This window comes from Musa acuminata, chromosome BXJ3-4, assembly GCF_036884655.1.
Source record: "Musa acuminata AAA Group cultivar baxijiao chromosome BXJ3-4, Cavendish_Baxijiao_AAA, whole genome shotgun sequence".
NCBI lineage: Eukaryota > Viridiplantae > Streptophyta > Magnoliopsida > Zingiberales > Musaceae > Musa > Musa acuminata.
In genome coordinates, this window is record NC_088352.1 from 39,525,425 (window position 1) to 39,541,066 (window position 15,642).

The 15,642-nt window shown below is 41.8% G+C and overlaps 3 protein-coding genes and 1 long non-coding RNA gene across 5 annotated transcripts; 2 read left to right on the top strand and 2 right to left on the bottom strand.

Annotated features, from left to right (window-relative positions):
• Positions 1-112: 112 nt before the first annotated feature.
• LOC135636824 (uncharacterized) lies at positions 113-1,289 on the top strand. Its single transcript, XM_065148896.1, has one exon. It carries the CDS (start codon positions 113-115, stop codon positions 1,181-1,183), a length of 1,071 nt encoding a protein of 356 aa, XP_065004968.1. The 3' UTR covers positions 1,184-1,289.
• Positions 1,290-3,524: 2,235 nt separating this feature from the next.
• Positions 3,525-5,782, bottom strand: LOC103983275 (uncharacterized). Of its 2 annotated transcripts, none has more exons than XR_010495631.1 (5): positions 5,564-5,782; positions 5,296-5,439; positions 4,185-4,255; positions 3,979-4,071; positions 3,525-3,866 (listed from the first exon to the last, which is right to left on the bottom strand). It is a non-coding gene; the product is annotated as an uncharacterized LOC103983275 (long non-coding RNA). The 2 variants fall into 2 exon arrangements; XR_010495630.1 differs by having other exon boundaries at positions 5,556-5,782.
• A 3,980-nt stretch (positions 5,783-9,762) lies between these two features.
• Positions 9,763-12,865, top strand: LOC103983274 (myb family transcription factor RLI1). Its single transcript, XM_065148554.1, has 7 exons — positions 9,763-10,713; positions 10,828-11,014; positions 11,125-11,201; positions 11,279-11,318; positions 11,774-11,825; positions 11,915-11,984; positions 12,076-12,865. Exons 1-7 carry the CDS (start codon positions 10,111-10,113, stop codon positions 12,262-12,264), a joined length of 1,218 nt encoding a protein of 405 aa, XP_065004626.1. The 5' UTR covers positions 9,763-10,110; the 3' UTR covers positions 12,265-12,865.
• Positions 12,866-13,003: 138 nt separating this feature from the next.
• On the bottom strand, positions 13,004-15,495 carry LOC135636672 (small ribosomal subunit protein cS22-like). The gene is made up of 4 exons (XM_065148555.1): positions 15,070-15,495; positions 14,325-14,426; positions 13,879-14,178; positions 13,004-13,198 (listed from the first exon to the last, which is right to left on the bottom strand). Exons 1-4 carry the CDS (start codon positions 15,388-15,390, stop codon positions 13,160-13,162), a joined length of 762 nt encoding a protein of 253 aa, XP_065004627.1. The 5' UTR covers positions 15,391-15,495; the 3' UTR covers positions 13,004-13,159.
• Between the last annotated feature and the right edge of the window lie 147 nt (positions 15,496-15,642).

The window sequence follows — 15,642 nt, forward strand, 5'->3', positions numbered from 1 at the left end:
ACCCAAATCAATCGCGAAATAGCAAGTCTTCCGCTCTTTCATGGCGACCGACGATCACAGGTGGTAGAAGAAGGCGAGATTCGAATTTACCCTCCCACTCCTCGGCGTCGCCATGAAGGCATCCCTCGAGCTCCGGGAGGATCGGAGTCCCCTGTTGCGAGCCAAGCTCCCTTTCACCGCCCTCGGCCTCCCTTTCCTCTCTGCCTTCACAGCCGGCGACCCCCGCGACCTCCGCCTCGACCTCAGCACCGCCTTCGACGCCGGCCCCGTCGTTCGCCTCTCCTACCGCCCCAACGACACCCGCAGCCCCGTCTGTCTCGCCGTAAGGATGGGGACCGGGGCCCTCGGCTCCCCGATCGCCGCCCCCTTCGGCATGTGCGCTGAGTTCAACCCCCTCGCATGGGGCGGAGGCAGCCCCTTCTTCTCCGTCGTTTTCAAGCCCCGCCTCGGCGACTTCTCCCTCAAAAGGATCGCTCGATCCGGATCAGGCACGCCTCCGCCGCAGGCTGGCTTCGGATCCACAGTTCCGGAGAATGGTTTCCACGACGGTAAGAGCGTGAACGGGTTCGGCCCCGGGGTCGCCTCCGTCGACGATGCCCGCAGCCTGCTTTTCGGCACAGAGCTCCGAGCGAGCAGTGTCCTTCCGCTGCGAGGGCCAACGGCCCTGAGGTTCCGCTGGGGGGTAAGGCTGCCGGCGGAGCTCCGCATCGCGAATGGCGAGGACCCCGCGGCGGGAGATGGGATCTCGTTCCGGAGGCTTCCACAGCTCGTGATGACTAAGATCACGATCGAGCACATGGTGGAACGTAATAAGGCACGGGAACAGAAGAGCGAGTCCGCCACCGGGGTGGTGGCCGAGCCGTGGTCGTCGGTGAAGCAGCACCTGGAGGCGTTGAGGGCAGAGAACGGAGTTCTCAAAAGGGACGTGCGGCAGCTTTGTGCCGAGGTCTTCGCGAGAAGGCAGGCCCCGACATCCGGCGGAGCCCAGGTCAAGGAATGGAGGGGCGTCGAACGGGGCGGAAAGGCTGAGATGAGGCCTCCACCACCATCGGCGCCGACGGATACCAAAGATAGGCGAATCGACGGGAAGTCGCTGCGAACTGGAGTCAAAGCGCGTACGGAGGACGTGAACGAGGAGCTGAAGAAGGCGCTGATGGCTGCCACCGGCTCCTCCGGGAAGTGAGCACCAACGTCGAACACTTGATCTGCGCTCAGTGGAAGGTTGTTGAATTGTAGATGAGCCGATAAATATGCTACCATGGTTTTCAAAATATACTACCATGATTTCATGTCTGGGCTTATGGATGAAACTGTGTAGTTAATTAGGTGTCTTTAGCGAACTCGAGTAACAGTTCTATGAGATATAATAACGTTCTGATCGGGCTAATTTCTACGGGTCCGGTTCACTTTAAAAAAAAGTTACATTGGATCCTCATAATTAGTAAATTATTAAATTTAATCTTATTTTAAACAATATTTTATTTCATAAAATTCACTGCCCGTTACATCATACGTTGAGCTGACACCGGACATAAAATAATTATTTCATGTACTAAAATATTGGTACAAAATTTGCTGCTGCTGGATCAGCATGCGGCTACCCCCCTCTATAAAGAGTTGGGCTTCGACGACACGTTTTTGATGTCCACACACGCGGAGAGATCTCCGTCCCCTCCGTATTCGATAACCACCGTGATCTAGTAGGCGACTTCCGCGTGGACGTCGATGCCTACGTAGTTGCAGTCCACTCTGCGATTATATAAACATGCCACGTGAAATGGTGTTATCTTAATTGGTGTTGGGACTGAGTTCCTCTTTAAGATGGCACAAACCAGTAGAAAAAGCTCAGGAGTTATCACCGAGTGTACAGTACTTGGAGATCGACGACGTTGCAAAGCTGATATGATTGTCCAGAATTTGGCATGGCCCCGAACGCAGTGCCGCTTAGGTCGAAGTGGACGAGCTCGGCGAGACTTGCCAGGGCACTCATTCGTGAGCACAGTCGTCACAGGATTCCCAGAGCGTGCAGCATTCTCCGTGCATCGAATCTTCCATGACCACCAAGGTTAAAAAAGTCAATCTTTTGAACAAGTATGATGTGCACGTCTTCGAAGCAAATGGATACCTGATAGCTACCACCGCAGCCCTCGCCCGACTTAAAGATAGGACTTCCTGCTGCTATCATAGAAGAGAACGGAGGCCAGTCAACTAAATCACCGTATCCGCATGCACCACTTGCACAGCTGGTATGCTTGTTAGCTGATTTAAGATGCACATGCTGTGCAACTATATATTCCAAGGCATTACCGTCACTTCCACACCGGGTGGCTCCCGCCAGCGACCAACCCTCAGTAGTCGAAGAGAAGTTTAAGCGCTTGGGGATGAAGCAATTGCAAGGGTTGAGGAGAGAGACAAAGCAAGCAAAGCAATGAAACAATGAAGGGATTGCCGTAGAACCTATGTGGGAGATGCACGTGCCTGCGATTAGGGGAATCGATGCAGAGGGTGAGGTCGACAGAGCCGAGAGGGGCGTCCGGCTCCATGGCGAAGGCGCAAGCGATGTGGGCCCAGAAGGGGGCAACGAGGGCATCGAACCGGGAAGAGTCGAGCAGAAGCCCGACACCAACAAAGCAGGAGTTGACGGTAATACTAGAGAATACGAACATAGCGGAGGACATCCTCCCTTTTATGGAAGTGGCTGTTGTGGAGGACTTTAGGAGAGGAGGGATTGGGTTGGGAACAGGGAAGAAAAGCTGGGGAACGAAGGACGGGCAGACGATGCAAGCATGACAATGGGCATCGTGGAGGAGGTAACAACATCTTGATCAGCGATAACAGTGTGAGGCTTTGTACGAATATCTTAGTATATGAAATAATCATTTTATCCTTGAATTTGGCTGATGTCACATCGGTAGTGTTACTAAAAATAGATAGTGTAGCTGATGTCACATCGTAACGATTTCCAAATAAATAGATAGTGTTACTAAAACCGAAATCAAATATAATAATTTATTAATTAAGATTTTAATATATTTGTTTAAAATATAAAAATCACGATGCTAACGAGCCCAAGAGCCCAAGAGGAATTACCTGTTGTCATCTGCGTAATCATTCGTTACCATCATTATTCGTCGTTGCTTTGCTATTGAAGCTAGGGTAATCATGCCTTTAGGTGATCTGGCAAGAAGACGAGTGCATTTTGACCTCGACTCAGAGAAGACAATTACCTCTCCTCCAAATGTTCTGTTCCCAAGGGAGGACATGTTTCCCAACAAGTATCATTTGCCACCATCTTCTGATTGCACACAGAGCCCTCTTCTCATCACGCCCTTCCTCTTGTTAACGCAAGCTATCATCTCAGATACCGCTGCTGACAAGAGCTACTCCAACATCACACCGGGCCCCCTTCCTCCTCAACGATGTTGATCCAAAAGAGACTCCGGTTTGATTCAATCAAAGTTCAAGTCAAACTTCAAATTGGCCAAAATCCAACCAAATCAAATTCAAGCTCGAATAAACTCAAATGCAACTTAAGTCTTACTAAGTTCAACTCAAATTGAATTTCGATCGAAGTTTAATTCAGCTCAATTAAAGTTTGACTCGAACACTAATTCTAATCTAACCTAGTCAAACACCATGCAAGCCCAATCTCAAGATCAAGTTTTGATCATACCAACATCAACTCTAATTTTAGCATAACCAAGCAGAGTTACACTCGGACTGGGAGAAGCCTTGCAGCCAAATTGGAGGACAATTAAGGAGGCTGACCCTAGCAAGGGAGAGTCCTAACGGGGTTAGGACTATATCTCTTACAAGCACTAGGAAGGGGAGAGTCCACCCCTTGCAAAACCAGCTGGTCCCACCATCTGATTAATCATCGACCTCGTGGTCATTACCCAAATAACCAAAAAAAAAAAGAACAAATAAATGCATGAGTAGAAAAAGGAGAGAGGGAAGCATAGCTGAAATGGCTTGTACCTCTATTGTCGCTCATCCTTCAAATCCATCAGCAAGCATCGATGGGATTATTTCTGGAGACAGTGAACCACGAACACAGGACTCAATCAGCTGCTGCCAATGTAAAGATAAACTTCGCCATCAGTGACCATACTTCTACAAAAACATGTTCTACTCCTATACAAGAAAATTGAAGCTATATAGTCAAGGAAAATTCATGTACTCACATCATAATATGATTAAGGATGGAAGGTACTGCTGGTTATAAATGAAGCTAGGACACAGCTGATGCCTGCTTCTGTAATGAAATTTGCAACAAGGTCAGGAGCATAAACATCAAAACATTAGGCAAAACTTATCACAATAGAAATAGAATACTCCTGATGAACATATAAAAAAAGAAGAGCAATATTGCATCATGACACTTCACATGCTTCAACGTAGATTAAATACTGTATTTTTAAGGAATTTCTCTTGTCACATCAGTTTGTAGTTGATGAAAAGCTAACAAGACGACAGCATAAAACCAATGAGAAAAGTTAAAATGCTTTGATCTAATCAAAAGCTCCATAAATTTTAGAATAGATGGACGGTGAGTTGCACTCCTTTGCAGCTGAGCATAAAATGTTACCATTAGCAATGCACTAAATTTTGCCAAGTTCCAAACCACGGTAACATGCAAGTTCCTTCATGCAATTTAATTTATAAAGAGATTTATCTAATTTACAGTAGACGGGCCTCGAGACAATGGTAAGGTTGCTCGTTTGAGACCCCTACGAGACCAAGATTTGTGTCACAAAAGTCATCTTTTTAAATATTTAAAGGTAAGATTATGTACAATGACCTCCCCAGACCGCGCAACCACTCTTTCTCTTTTATTTATATAATTTACAATAGAAATTGATAATGATGCATGTCCAGTTCAATTTGAATGCTAAAATAGTGTTAGCTTATACTTTAAAGGATCTACAACCATCTCTATATCCTCTTTATAAGGACCACATGTCAACATTATAGGCATTTGTTGGAATAAAGTCAAGGGTCACAGAATTGGTATTATCATCTCTCAACAAGAACAGATAGATACTGAATGAAGATTTTAAACAATGCAAAGTAATATTCAATCAATGGTCACTTAGAACCCTAGCGCTCCTGTCAAATGTGCTTCGTTGCTCCTATGGTTACAGACATCTTACCAGGAAAGAAGAGATAGCTCGACCTGTTAGATAAATTACATTCATGTCAAAGTCAATCAGATCATGACCCCGCTTGCTGTCCTGATACCCCATGCCCTATTAACAGTACTACGCAAACGACCGATACGGCAAGAAAGAGTACCTTAGCCAGTGAAGGGTTTGGGTTTCCATAAGACATCCACAACCTTGCTTCGAGCTTCACGATCATGTCCTTCTCTTGGTGCGTCAAACGTTCCAGGTGCGGTAACCCCTTCCAACATCGGCGAGCACAACCTGACATTAGAAGCTGCAATCGGAAACACGGAGAACGAGATGTAGATCGATCTTAGAAGCCTAAAAGTATAATCGCTTCGATCCAAAAAGGGAAACAAGGAGAAGAAAACAAGAAGGAAACAGAGGTACCGCCGAACCATGAGGAATCTCCCTCAGGACTTGGCATCGGGAGATTGTCCAACGCCCCAGTCGTCGCCATGCCGGGGCAACAGGAGCGGTCGATCAGAGAAGGCCATCGCCTGCGTGATCTGAGTTCTTGGATCGGAAGTGACGGCTTCTTGTTTCAGAGAGGATTCGGGAGTCTAGGGTTCAGATTTGGCAAGGGGAAACCGAAAAGAAGAGAAGGCAGAGGAAGAACCGTGTGATGTGGAGCGCTCGACAGGCCGCTTTATATAGCCTTCCCAAATCTTCGGCCTTTTAGGCGGTTCTTTTAAGTAAACTACCTAAAAATATGAACTTCCCGGATTGCACTTCAGCTTCGGCTTGTAGTCTCTGATTCGGCGGGCAATATAGATCCGACGTGGCGGCCTAGGCCCGGGTCGAGTAGCACATGAAAAGCCCATGGGCTTTGCAAGCCCAACCAGTGACGATGAGGTGATGGCTGTCCTAACAACTTAAGTCACGGCCCACATTCTTTTTCTATATGTTCTTGGGGTGAATTCTAGAAAAAAAAAATCTTTTTTTGGAAAGATATCCTATTTTTTTGAATTTTCTAAAGTATTTTTTTATCTAAAATATGAAATATTCTTTTTTCTCCTTTTTCCTATGGACCGCCTATACGGTTTACACTGTGTTACATTATTTTCAATAATATCATAAAAACATTATAACCAAGTATAAAAATATTGTAGCATAGTATTATATATATATATATATATATAATAATAATAATAATAATAATAAAATACTATGTTACATTGATTTTATACTATGTTATCGTGTCTTCGATAAAATTATAATATTTTTGTATAAATTTTTATTCTACATTATATTATTTTCAATAAAATCAAATAAATGCCGTAACATAGTGTTTATTTTGCAATGCTGAAGGAACAGTATCTTTTAATATATTATTAATATTTTTATATTATAAAGTTACAATGTCTGTTTACTATGTTATAGCGATTTTTTTGGTATTATTGAAAATACTTTAACGTAATGTAAAAGCATAGTAGCTAGACACGTTCAACATATAGCGATTTTTTTTTGCAGAGTACTCCTACTTTAATAAAATTTAAAATAATATTTTTAAAAAATGATTATTCTATCCCTTTATTGGTTGCACTATTTCTGTCTGCCTCCGCCTAGCCTAGCCCAGCCACTACCTTCATCATCACCCTTGTCGAAACACAACAGCTTGCAATGATAATGATCGCCTAAAGTCGATGGGAGGCAATCTCAAGTGCGATAGAGAGGGAGATTAGTGACGGGTGACGAAAGAAGTGACAAAATAATCTTTTCATAATTTTTCAAAATAGGAGTGCTTTGTAAAAAAAATTTAAAAAATACATAATTTTTTTAGAATTCACAAATAAATGATTATAAGTATTTTGGGTAATATAAAACAAAAAAAAAAGAAAGAAAGAATTCAAGTGAGTGACACTTATTAGGGATAATTCAAAAATGGAACTGTTTTAGTGTACAAGTATATTAAAATGGTATGGTAAATATTCCCAGTATATTAAAATTATCAATATGGTAAAGACCAAATTCTTTCGAATCAAATTGATAAATAGAATTTCCCTTTTAACTCATGGTCAAAATTATTACACAGGTTTCTTACTTTCATTTTAAACATTTATTAACAAAGAGACTCGTAAAATATTCTCAACTCCATAGAAAAGGTTTTTAAAATCGAGAATATAGATCTACAAAAGTTAACCTCGGAAGTAACTTGAGTATAGAATGAATCGATTTGAAAAATTTCTCCAGACTTTAATTTTTGTGCAAATAACATCTTATGAGCATGATGTTTCTATCTTCGGAGAAAATGCTTTTCACCTCGATTGATTCTGTTTATACGGATCAGGACTACATCAGATCGGTAAGGATGTCCAATGATATTTTTTCCCAACAACATACATGATATTTTTTTTTTGTGAAGCAGCAATTTAATGGTTATGGTCAATTAAAAAAAGTTCATGATGAATAAAAATAAGAGGTGAGCATTATACATTTGACACTGAAATTTCACATTCTTATCATTTAATTTTCATGACTTTTATCGGAATTTTACCTAAATTTGTTGAACGAATAACATTTTGTTGAGGCGTTAACTCAGCATCTCTCCTCTGAAAGAGATGAGCATTATGTATTGACAACTGAAATTAAATATTTTTTATCATTTAATTTTCATGACTTTTATCACAATTTCACCTATATTTTTCATCGTAAGGATTCATATGCCCTGACACAAAAGCCAAGTTTTTATTAGGCTAAATCCTTCTCTAGCATCTCTCCTTGGAAAGAGATGAAGATTTTGATTTCCTTCTTTATAAGCTACAATGTCTTTTCACTGTTATGATGGATGATGACATTTGGTGAGCTTTTATGTGCTTGAATGTGATCATGATGTCCCTTAGAAAAAAGCTATCCAATAATTGATGTCCTTTCAGAACCCAAAGAGTCATATTGTTGCTTAGGGCAATAATACAAACAATTAAAATGCTTCATTTAATACAAACATGCTTTAAACAAATCTGCAAAGCCTTCATCCCTTTTCTGTGGTGTCTCACTTCCCCTATTCTAATGAGAGCATCCAATCATTTGTCTATTCCCCATCATCTGATACTTGTCATCTTTAATTCACATCACCAACTTTCCATATGCCAAAAAAGCCTTCTTTTGGTGCCATGGCAACATTCTGACTCCACCCTTCTTCACTACCCAACATGAGAATCCAATCACCAAGAAAAGGCTCACCATTAGAAGTCAGAAAACTTTGCATCTGCAGTCCTTTAGATAACAAGACTCCAAATGATCCTTGTCGCAGACTTTGAATCACTTTGAATCAATGATGTGCTACCAAACTGAGAGTTACAAACTGGAAGATGAACATGGCCTCTCTGGGATGTACTTCCCTTCAGTCTAGATTAATTTAAGAACCTTATCTAGTTCATAGAAATAAAATATATTTTAGGTGTTCTAGCACAAGCTTATCAACAATTACAAGATGAATCCATCCAAGCCTTCACTATCTTCCCTCTTCTTCTATATTGAATATGAACCTGTGAATCAATCTGTTTTAGCTGCCTACAAATTATGTTTAATGCAGCTAAACAAAAGACTGTTTTGTATGATGATGATGATGATGATGATGAGCATAATACTGCAAACAACTGAGGCAGGTTTACATGAGAACAACACTTTCTGACTTGTGATAAGGGTGAGAGGGGTGCATTTGATTATTGCAAACCTGTCATTTGTGCTCCCTTGACTTGATAGAAAATGATATGGTGTGCCTCATTGTTGGTGTAATCTTTTATTACAAGAGTTCATAGATCTCAAAGCAACACTTATCTTCTCACTCGATCGGATCGCGTCTGTAATGAGATGGCCGTCCTCTTGTATACAGCTAGCTAGATTGAGAATAGAATATGATGCAAAGGATTAATTCTTGATTTGGATTACTTACTAGTTTATAATGTTCTCCTTGAGATAGCAAGAAGAGAGTGTTGATAGCTGTAATGATACTATTTTTTAGGTTCAAGTGATATTATTTTTCCCATCTTATTCCATCACCAGCTGAAGAAAATATTTCATAAGGTCGATACATACAGACAGACTTCTCTGACGTGAGTGTTTGTAGTGCATGGATCCCCACGTAGAAGAGAGAGAGAGAGAGGTGCTGTTGTTGGCCATCATCTTTATCCTCGAACATGACCTGAGGAACACCAAACCAAACCCTAATCTACTTTTCCTAAAAATATAAAATAAATAATAAAATGTTCCAAGTGCTTTTGTTAGACTTTGATTTTGGAACTTCTTTTTTTTTTTGTTCTTTATTTGTTGACTTTTCGTTACAAGAAGTAAAATAGAAAACAATGTCGAGCTTTCCAACGTGGAAATATTGACCTTTTTTTGTTGGATATAATTCTCATACATATTTGTTCATATTGTCGTTAATTATTATCATTATAGACTAAAAGAGCAAAAGAAAAGAAAATGCCACCGGTGTCAGCATGGTTGATAACTCCAAAGAGATTCTCCATTCCCAGATTTGTTCTCTTGCGTTCCCTCTCTCTCTCTCTCTCTCTCTCTCTCTCTCTCTCTCTCTCTTTCTCTCTCTCTCTCTGTGTGCTTCTTTATGTTCTTGAGGGAAGGCCCACCTCGTTACGATCAACCTTCCCTTTTCCCAGCTATATTTATGGCCGAAACGTAGTTCCACCTTCTTCCAGCCTCTTGTCTCGATCCGAAAGAGAGAGAGAGAGAGAGAGCTGACAGTCAAGCTTGCTTCTTGTTCGATCTTGATGACAGCAATCTGTCATTTGTTGTGGGCTATTGTTTTCATTCAAGCCTTCTGCTTCAACAGCTAGTTGAGGGCGTTATGCTTGTCTTGTCGTTGAAGCCTCGTGGAATATGGGGTGACAGTAATCCTGCAAACAGAGAGCTTTCGGTCTCTAGAATAACTTCCGCGGCTTGCCTGCCTTCGCTTTCAGGATTCTTGTGGATCAAGAATGAGTGAATGAGTTGCTCCGGTGATCAAAGATCTAATATTTATCGGGAATTCCAGTCGTTCTTGTGGTGGTCTGCGATGAATCTCCAGACGAATGATCTCCATGACCTCTGTTTTGGATCATTAGGCAATGCTCCGTTCGAGGCTCCCGACCTTTCTTACAAGGCGCCCGCTTTCTTGGGGTGTTGTTTTCCTGTGGGAAGGAATCCCTTCTCTTCTCATGCACCGAGGCGAGGTTTCATGCCGCCTGATATGCCCACTCCTGCTTCGAGCTGTGTTGGATCGTCTCCTGCCGCCTTCTATGCTGCTGAGCAAATGATGGGCTTGCCTCAGCTCGACTACCGATCCGTCTCTAAACCGACAAGGACTTCCTCGGAAGCTTGGTCGTCGAACAAGCCTGCAGCGTCATTCTTCGAGCAAGACGGTATTAGTTGTCGGTCAACGGATGATGCTTTGGACTCTGTCTTGAATCTTCGGATGCTGCAAAGCAGAGTTCCAAGCTCCAGAGATGATTTCAGTAATTTTCTACGTGAAGATCCCCAGCCTCATCCGAGGAGCAGACAGGCAGGTTGGAGTGCCGCAAGTCCACCTCTTGTCATTCATGATCCCTCTGTACGTATCTCTGCCTCTTCTTTTCTGTTCTGTCCTCCTCTTCGTGCTTGTTTGGTATTGGTTTCCGCAGCGCACGTATCCCTGCTTGTTTAATTGTCGGTTCTCCCTCTTAAGGTCGGATGCGGTCCATCAAGCTCCTCGATGGAAAAGCAGAACTCTCAGCTTCAGACAGAGAAGCAACTGCCCAAGGCTTTGTCGACTGCTCCCGGCACGGCTCTCTCCAACAAAACGCGAATAAGGTGGACGCAGGATCTCCATGAGCGGTTTGTGGAGTGTGCGAATCGGCTCGGAGGAGCCGAGAGTAAGTAGCTTGATCTGATTACCTGTTCTACAAGGTAGAATTTGGTTTAGACTTCTCCTCGGATCCTAAACCATCATCATTCTCGTGTGTTCTTGTGGGTTCGCTTGCAGAAGCAACTCCAAAGGGGATTCTGAAGTTGATGAATTCAGCTGGGTTAACCATATACCATGTCAAGAGCCATTTGCAGGTAATCCTAAACTTGAGCAGGGAATAGTTTGATGCATCATAGTCTGCAGTTTCAAGCTGAGATGGTTTGTCTTGCAGAAATATAGGATTGCCAAGCACATGCCAGAACGAGCAGAAGGTAAAACTCTTCTTCTGTAAGAATCTTTAGCCTAATCCATAAGCTGTCGTTCGAACTTCTATGAAGCAAATTAAGATTTACATTAGCAAATGAATAAAACGAGAGATGTTGAAGATGGAAACATGGCCTGCAAATGTTTTGTTTGGCATGCAGAACAAAATCTTTTCCTGCTTGAGACTCATCTGTCTTTCATGTGAACTTTCAGTCTTAAGCTTCTGTGCTTTTCATGTCTCATAAGATATAGCAATGCATCGGAACAAGTTTGCATCAAAAATCACACAAACGAGTTTCTTGCTGCCGTATATTGATTTCCTGAAGAAAATATAGTTTGCCCATACTATGTATGCTCTTAAAGATGTTCATATTCTTCACTGTTTATGTGTGATGTGCCCTTAGAGCTACTTTGTCAATGGCCTCATCTCCAACTTCACAGTGTGTGTCTCTAAATGTTGCAGGCAAGTTTGAAAGAAGAGCTGCTGCCAATGTTGCAGAACTCGATCCGAAAATGTAACTTCTGATTGATATCTTATGCACAAAAAGAATCGATTGGGTGCAGCTGCATCTTTCACTAATCAGAGGCTACCATTCTGTTGCAGTGGCATGCAGTTTACAGAAGCATTGAGGCTTCAACTAGATGTCCAAGTGCGTCTTCACGAGCAGCTGAAGGTGCGATGCTCTTCCTGCTTATGATTCTGATAGGCGTTCTCATGTTGAATCATCACAAGTTGTTGTGTCTTGTCTCATTGTTCTTGAGTAGATTCAAAAGAACCTGCAGTTGAGAATAGAGGCACAGAGTAGGAAGCTGCAGCAGATGCTTGAAGAGCAAGCCAAAAGCAATACAAGTCTTGTGCAGCCTGAAAACATGGATGTCTCGTCTGCAGGAGATAGTCCTGCAGAAAGTTTCGACGATGCTCAACTGTTACACCAAGTTTCCATCGAAGATTAGTTAGCTTTAAGATGCAGCACACAGTTCCATTTCAAGTGTGGACAGGCTCACCAGCTTTGAACATTCCTCAAGTCAAGTCTCCTAACACGTACTAAAGATGAAATTTTTGTCCGATAAATTCTTGTTGAATGGATGCTTGGTGTAATATGATCAATTTCTTCCAACACTCAAAGTGTGTGAATTCACTTAGCTTTTCCACTGTTTTGGTACAAAAACGGATCCAAGACTTGGAATTCCATATGATCACACTGTTTGAATTAAGGATAGATGAATCTTTCTTACATATAGAAGAATGATGCTGATAAGTGTTCTAAGGTCCTTTAGCTGGTGTTCATATAACTTTTGACCATAATAAAAGGCTCTTATTTTGTTCTGGCAAAGAATTTTCGCTTTTCCTATCCATTCCAACAAATATTAAAGATCAAAGGTTTTGTTTTTTTACATCTATGATGAGCACTTGTAATGTCATGACCTAAGTAAGTTGGCCTAGTAAAGTTGTATTATGGATGGTGGCACTTGATAAACTACCTATCCGAAACAGCATAGTGTGTAGGGTAGTCCATTAGTACCTCAAATTGAGTGGCTTTAGGTATCTCTCAACAACATTGCTGTTTGTTCTCTCCTAATGCCAATTTGCTGCAGCTGACTTACAATAGTCAACAAGAAATGACTTGGATTAGAAATGGACCAGAGATTATTTATTCAGAGCACCTAATTCCCAAAAAAAACACAGTAAGCCTGACACTGAAATGCTCAGGTTTGTATTCAAAATCTGGGATGGAAATGTTTGGTAGCAAGCTTACAAGACAGTTTAAGAAAAATTTCCGGAGCTAGGCCTTCAATGTTGTATGAAACACACGACTGCTCCAGTGCTCCAGGGTGCTTAAGCAATACATTATGCTTTGTTGACGCGAATCTTCTGCCCTTCCAACATCTGAAAAGACAAAAGTATTAGAGAAAAAAGAAAAAAATTCCAGCCACTTACGATGGTTGTTCTTGAGTCAATTACATGTTATTCAAAATGTGTAGCATTAGGAGGAAAGATATGGTTCAAGCAAAATCTCACCCTAAGAATCTACTTAAGTATATCTCTTCAAAAGCGAAGGGCATGTGTTGAATGATAGGTTGTGCTAGGGAGAAGCTTGTTATGAGCTACATACTAATGAAGAACCGAATGTGAGATTATTAGGGTTTCCTATAGAAGTGGTTCCAAGTGAACTCTACATTGCCGAGAAGAATCAGCTGGGTAAATTAAAGATTAACCCACACTTCAGCTGCCCAACTAATACATTAGTGATAAAATCATATCAGCAAGATGGAAAGAAAATAATGTTCTGAGACTTCTAAATGTTGCAAACAGAAACACATAAGCAGAAATAAATTGGAATCACACATAACACCTAAATGAACAAGTGTCCTCTCATAAGAGAATAGAAGCTTCAAATGCTACTAAACTATGGATTGAAATTTGATTCCTTTTAAAGCTATTGAAATAATGCAATGGTTTTGCTAGTTGGTTATAGTTGATACAGAATGAACAAGACTTACTATAAGTGGTTCTTTGCTCAAAATGTAGCACAACTAATATTAAGAACAAGATGTAGCACGACTTACTGCATTGTTGAATGATGCAATAGCAGCCTCCACTTCCTCATCAGAAGAAAATGATACAAAGCCAAAGCCACTGGACTTCGAAGTTCCTGGAACTCGGGATACTTTTGCACCAAGAACCTTTCCCTTTTCAGAGAAGAACTTGCTGAGTACATCAGTGGTAACTGTCTTCGCAAGATTGCCTATGTAAACCTTGTGTGGACTGTCAACAAACGTCGATTCTTCAGCTTGGAGAAGGGATAAATCAATGGTTTGAAAAGGTTTCTCTGTCACATTTACTTTGATTTTCCGACCTCCAACTTCCTGACACCAGGTTGCATTTAATGTTTGAGCTCAAACATGTCCATATAGCAAATGAAAGTAAACCAAATGCTCTAAATATCAAGTAAAAGTGTCCCATATCTGATGGTCCATAAAGTGGGACAAACAAACGAACCTCACAAACTTACAGTGTCATTGAGCTTTTCAATAGCTGCATTTGCATCCTCTACAGAGTTCATTGTCACAAATGCAAAACGCCGGCTCCTTCCAGAATATTTATCATACATAACCTGAAAGAGAAAACACATGACATATTAAATTCTCCTAGAATATGATCAGGCATACATAACATGGTTTTAGAGAAAGCAAGGAACCGAACCTTCTACCCATGATCAACTTGCAGATTAATGTCAGTTATTACAGTGACGATATTATGAGCATGCTGAAAGAATTTGCAGACCATTGCTTCTGAAACATTTGAGGCAGCTTTCATTCGTGGCAGAGAGTGTTTATTAAAGCTCTAGTTCGAGCTCTCCAATTTGCAACTAGGTAGGGTGAAAGTAGCGGTTTCGCTACCAAACACAGCTCTTATTAAATTTTTTTACATAGTACAAGACAGACGAACTCCAAATTAAACTCGGTATATCACGAAGCTGTAGAGCTAAAATAGGAAGAAAGAAATCCAGAGAAGTAAAAACTCTCATTGTAGAATGTGGCAGACAATCAACTTCAAACATCCAAGCAGAGAATTCAAAGTATCATTACGTCTGTTAAAAGTTTAAATATACGAAAACAAATCAACAACACAGTACACCCAATAATTGTTGCCAAATCCCCTCCAAGATAGAAGCTTTCTGAACTACGACCAATTGAAGTTCTCAAGTTCTAAGGGGAAACAATCACAAAAAAGAAGGAAAAAGTGGGTCATAATACCTCGGCCTTCTCCACAGATCCATGTTCCGCAAACATCTTGGTCAACTCCTCATTGTCCACGGTCCTTGGGATGTTCCCCACGTAGAGCCTCCGCGCGACTTCCGGCTCAGCCGTTGCGGTGGAATCCACGGCCAAGATGGAAAAAGCTCTCCTCCTGCGGACAGAGCAAGAAGCAGAAGAGGACAAAGAGAAGGAGGATAATGATCGGTAGTTCGCAGGAGAAGCTCCGGCAACCAGCCAGGCGGATACTTTGGGGATTCCGCTGCATTCCCTGGGATTATGGTAGAGATTGGGAGACAAGAACGACGAGATCGCCGCCATTCCTTCCAGAGAACGAAGAAACAAGGAAATTGAGGTGTAGGGTTTCTAGCAAAGAGCGAGTTAGGGTTTTTGGGGCGGGCGAAGGAAGAGGGGCGAAGCAGGGAAAGAGATGAGGAGCGTTATCTGCTTTAAACGGTGACAACGGTGGGCGAAAGGGGTGATGGCGACTGCGTTCACATGTTCCTGAGGCACATCGTAATGCCGCAACAGTGTTTCGGCCCATCAAAGAGGAAGGCCCATGTCACTTACTAT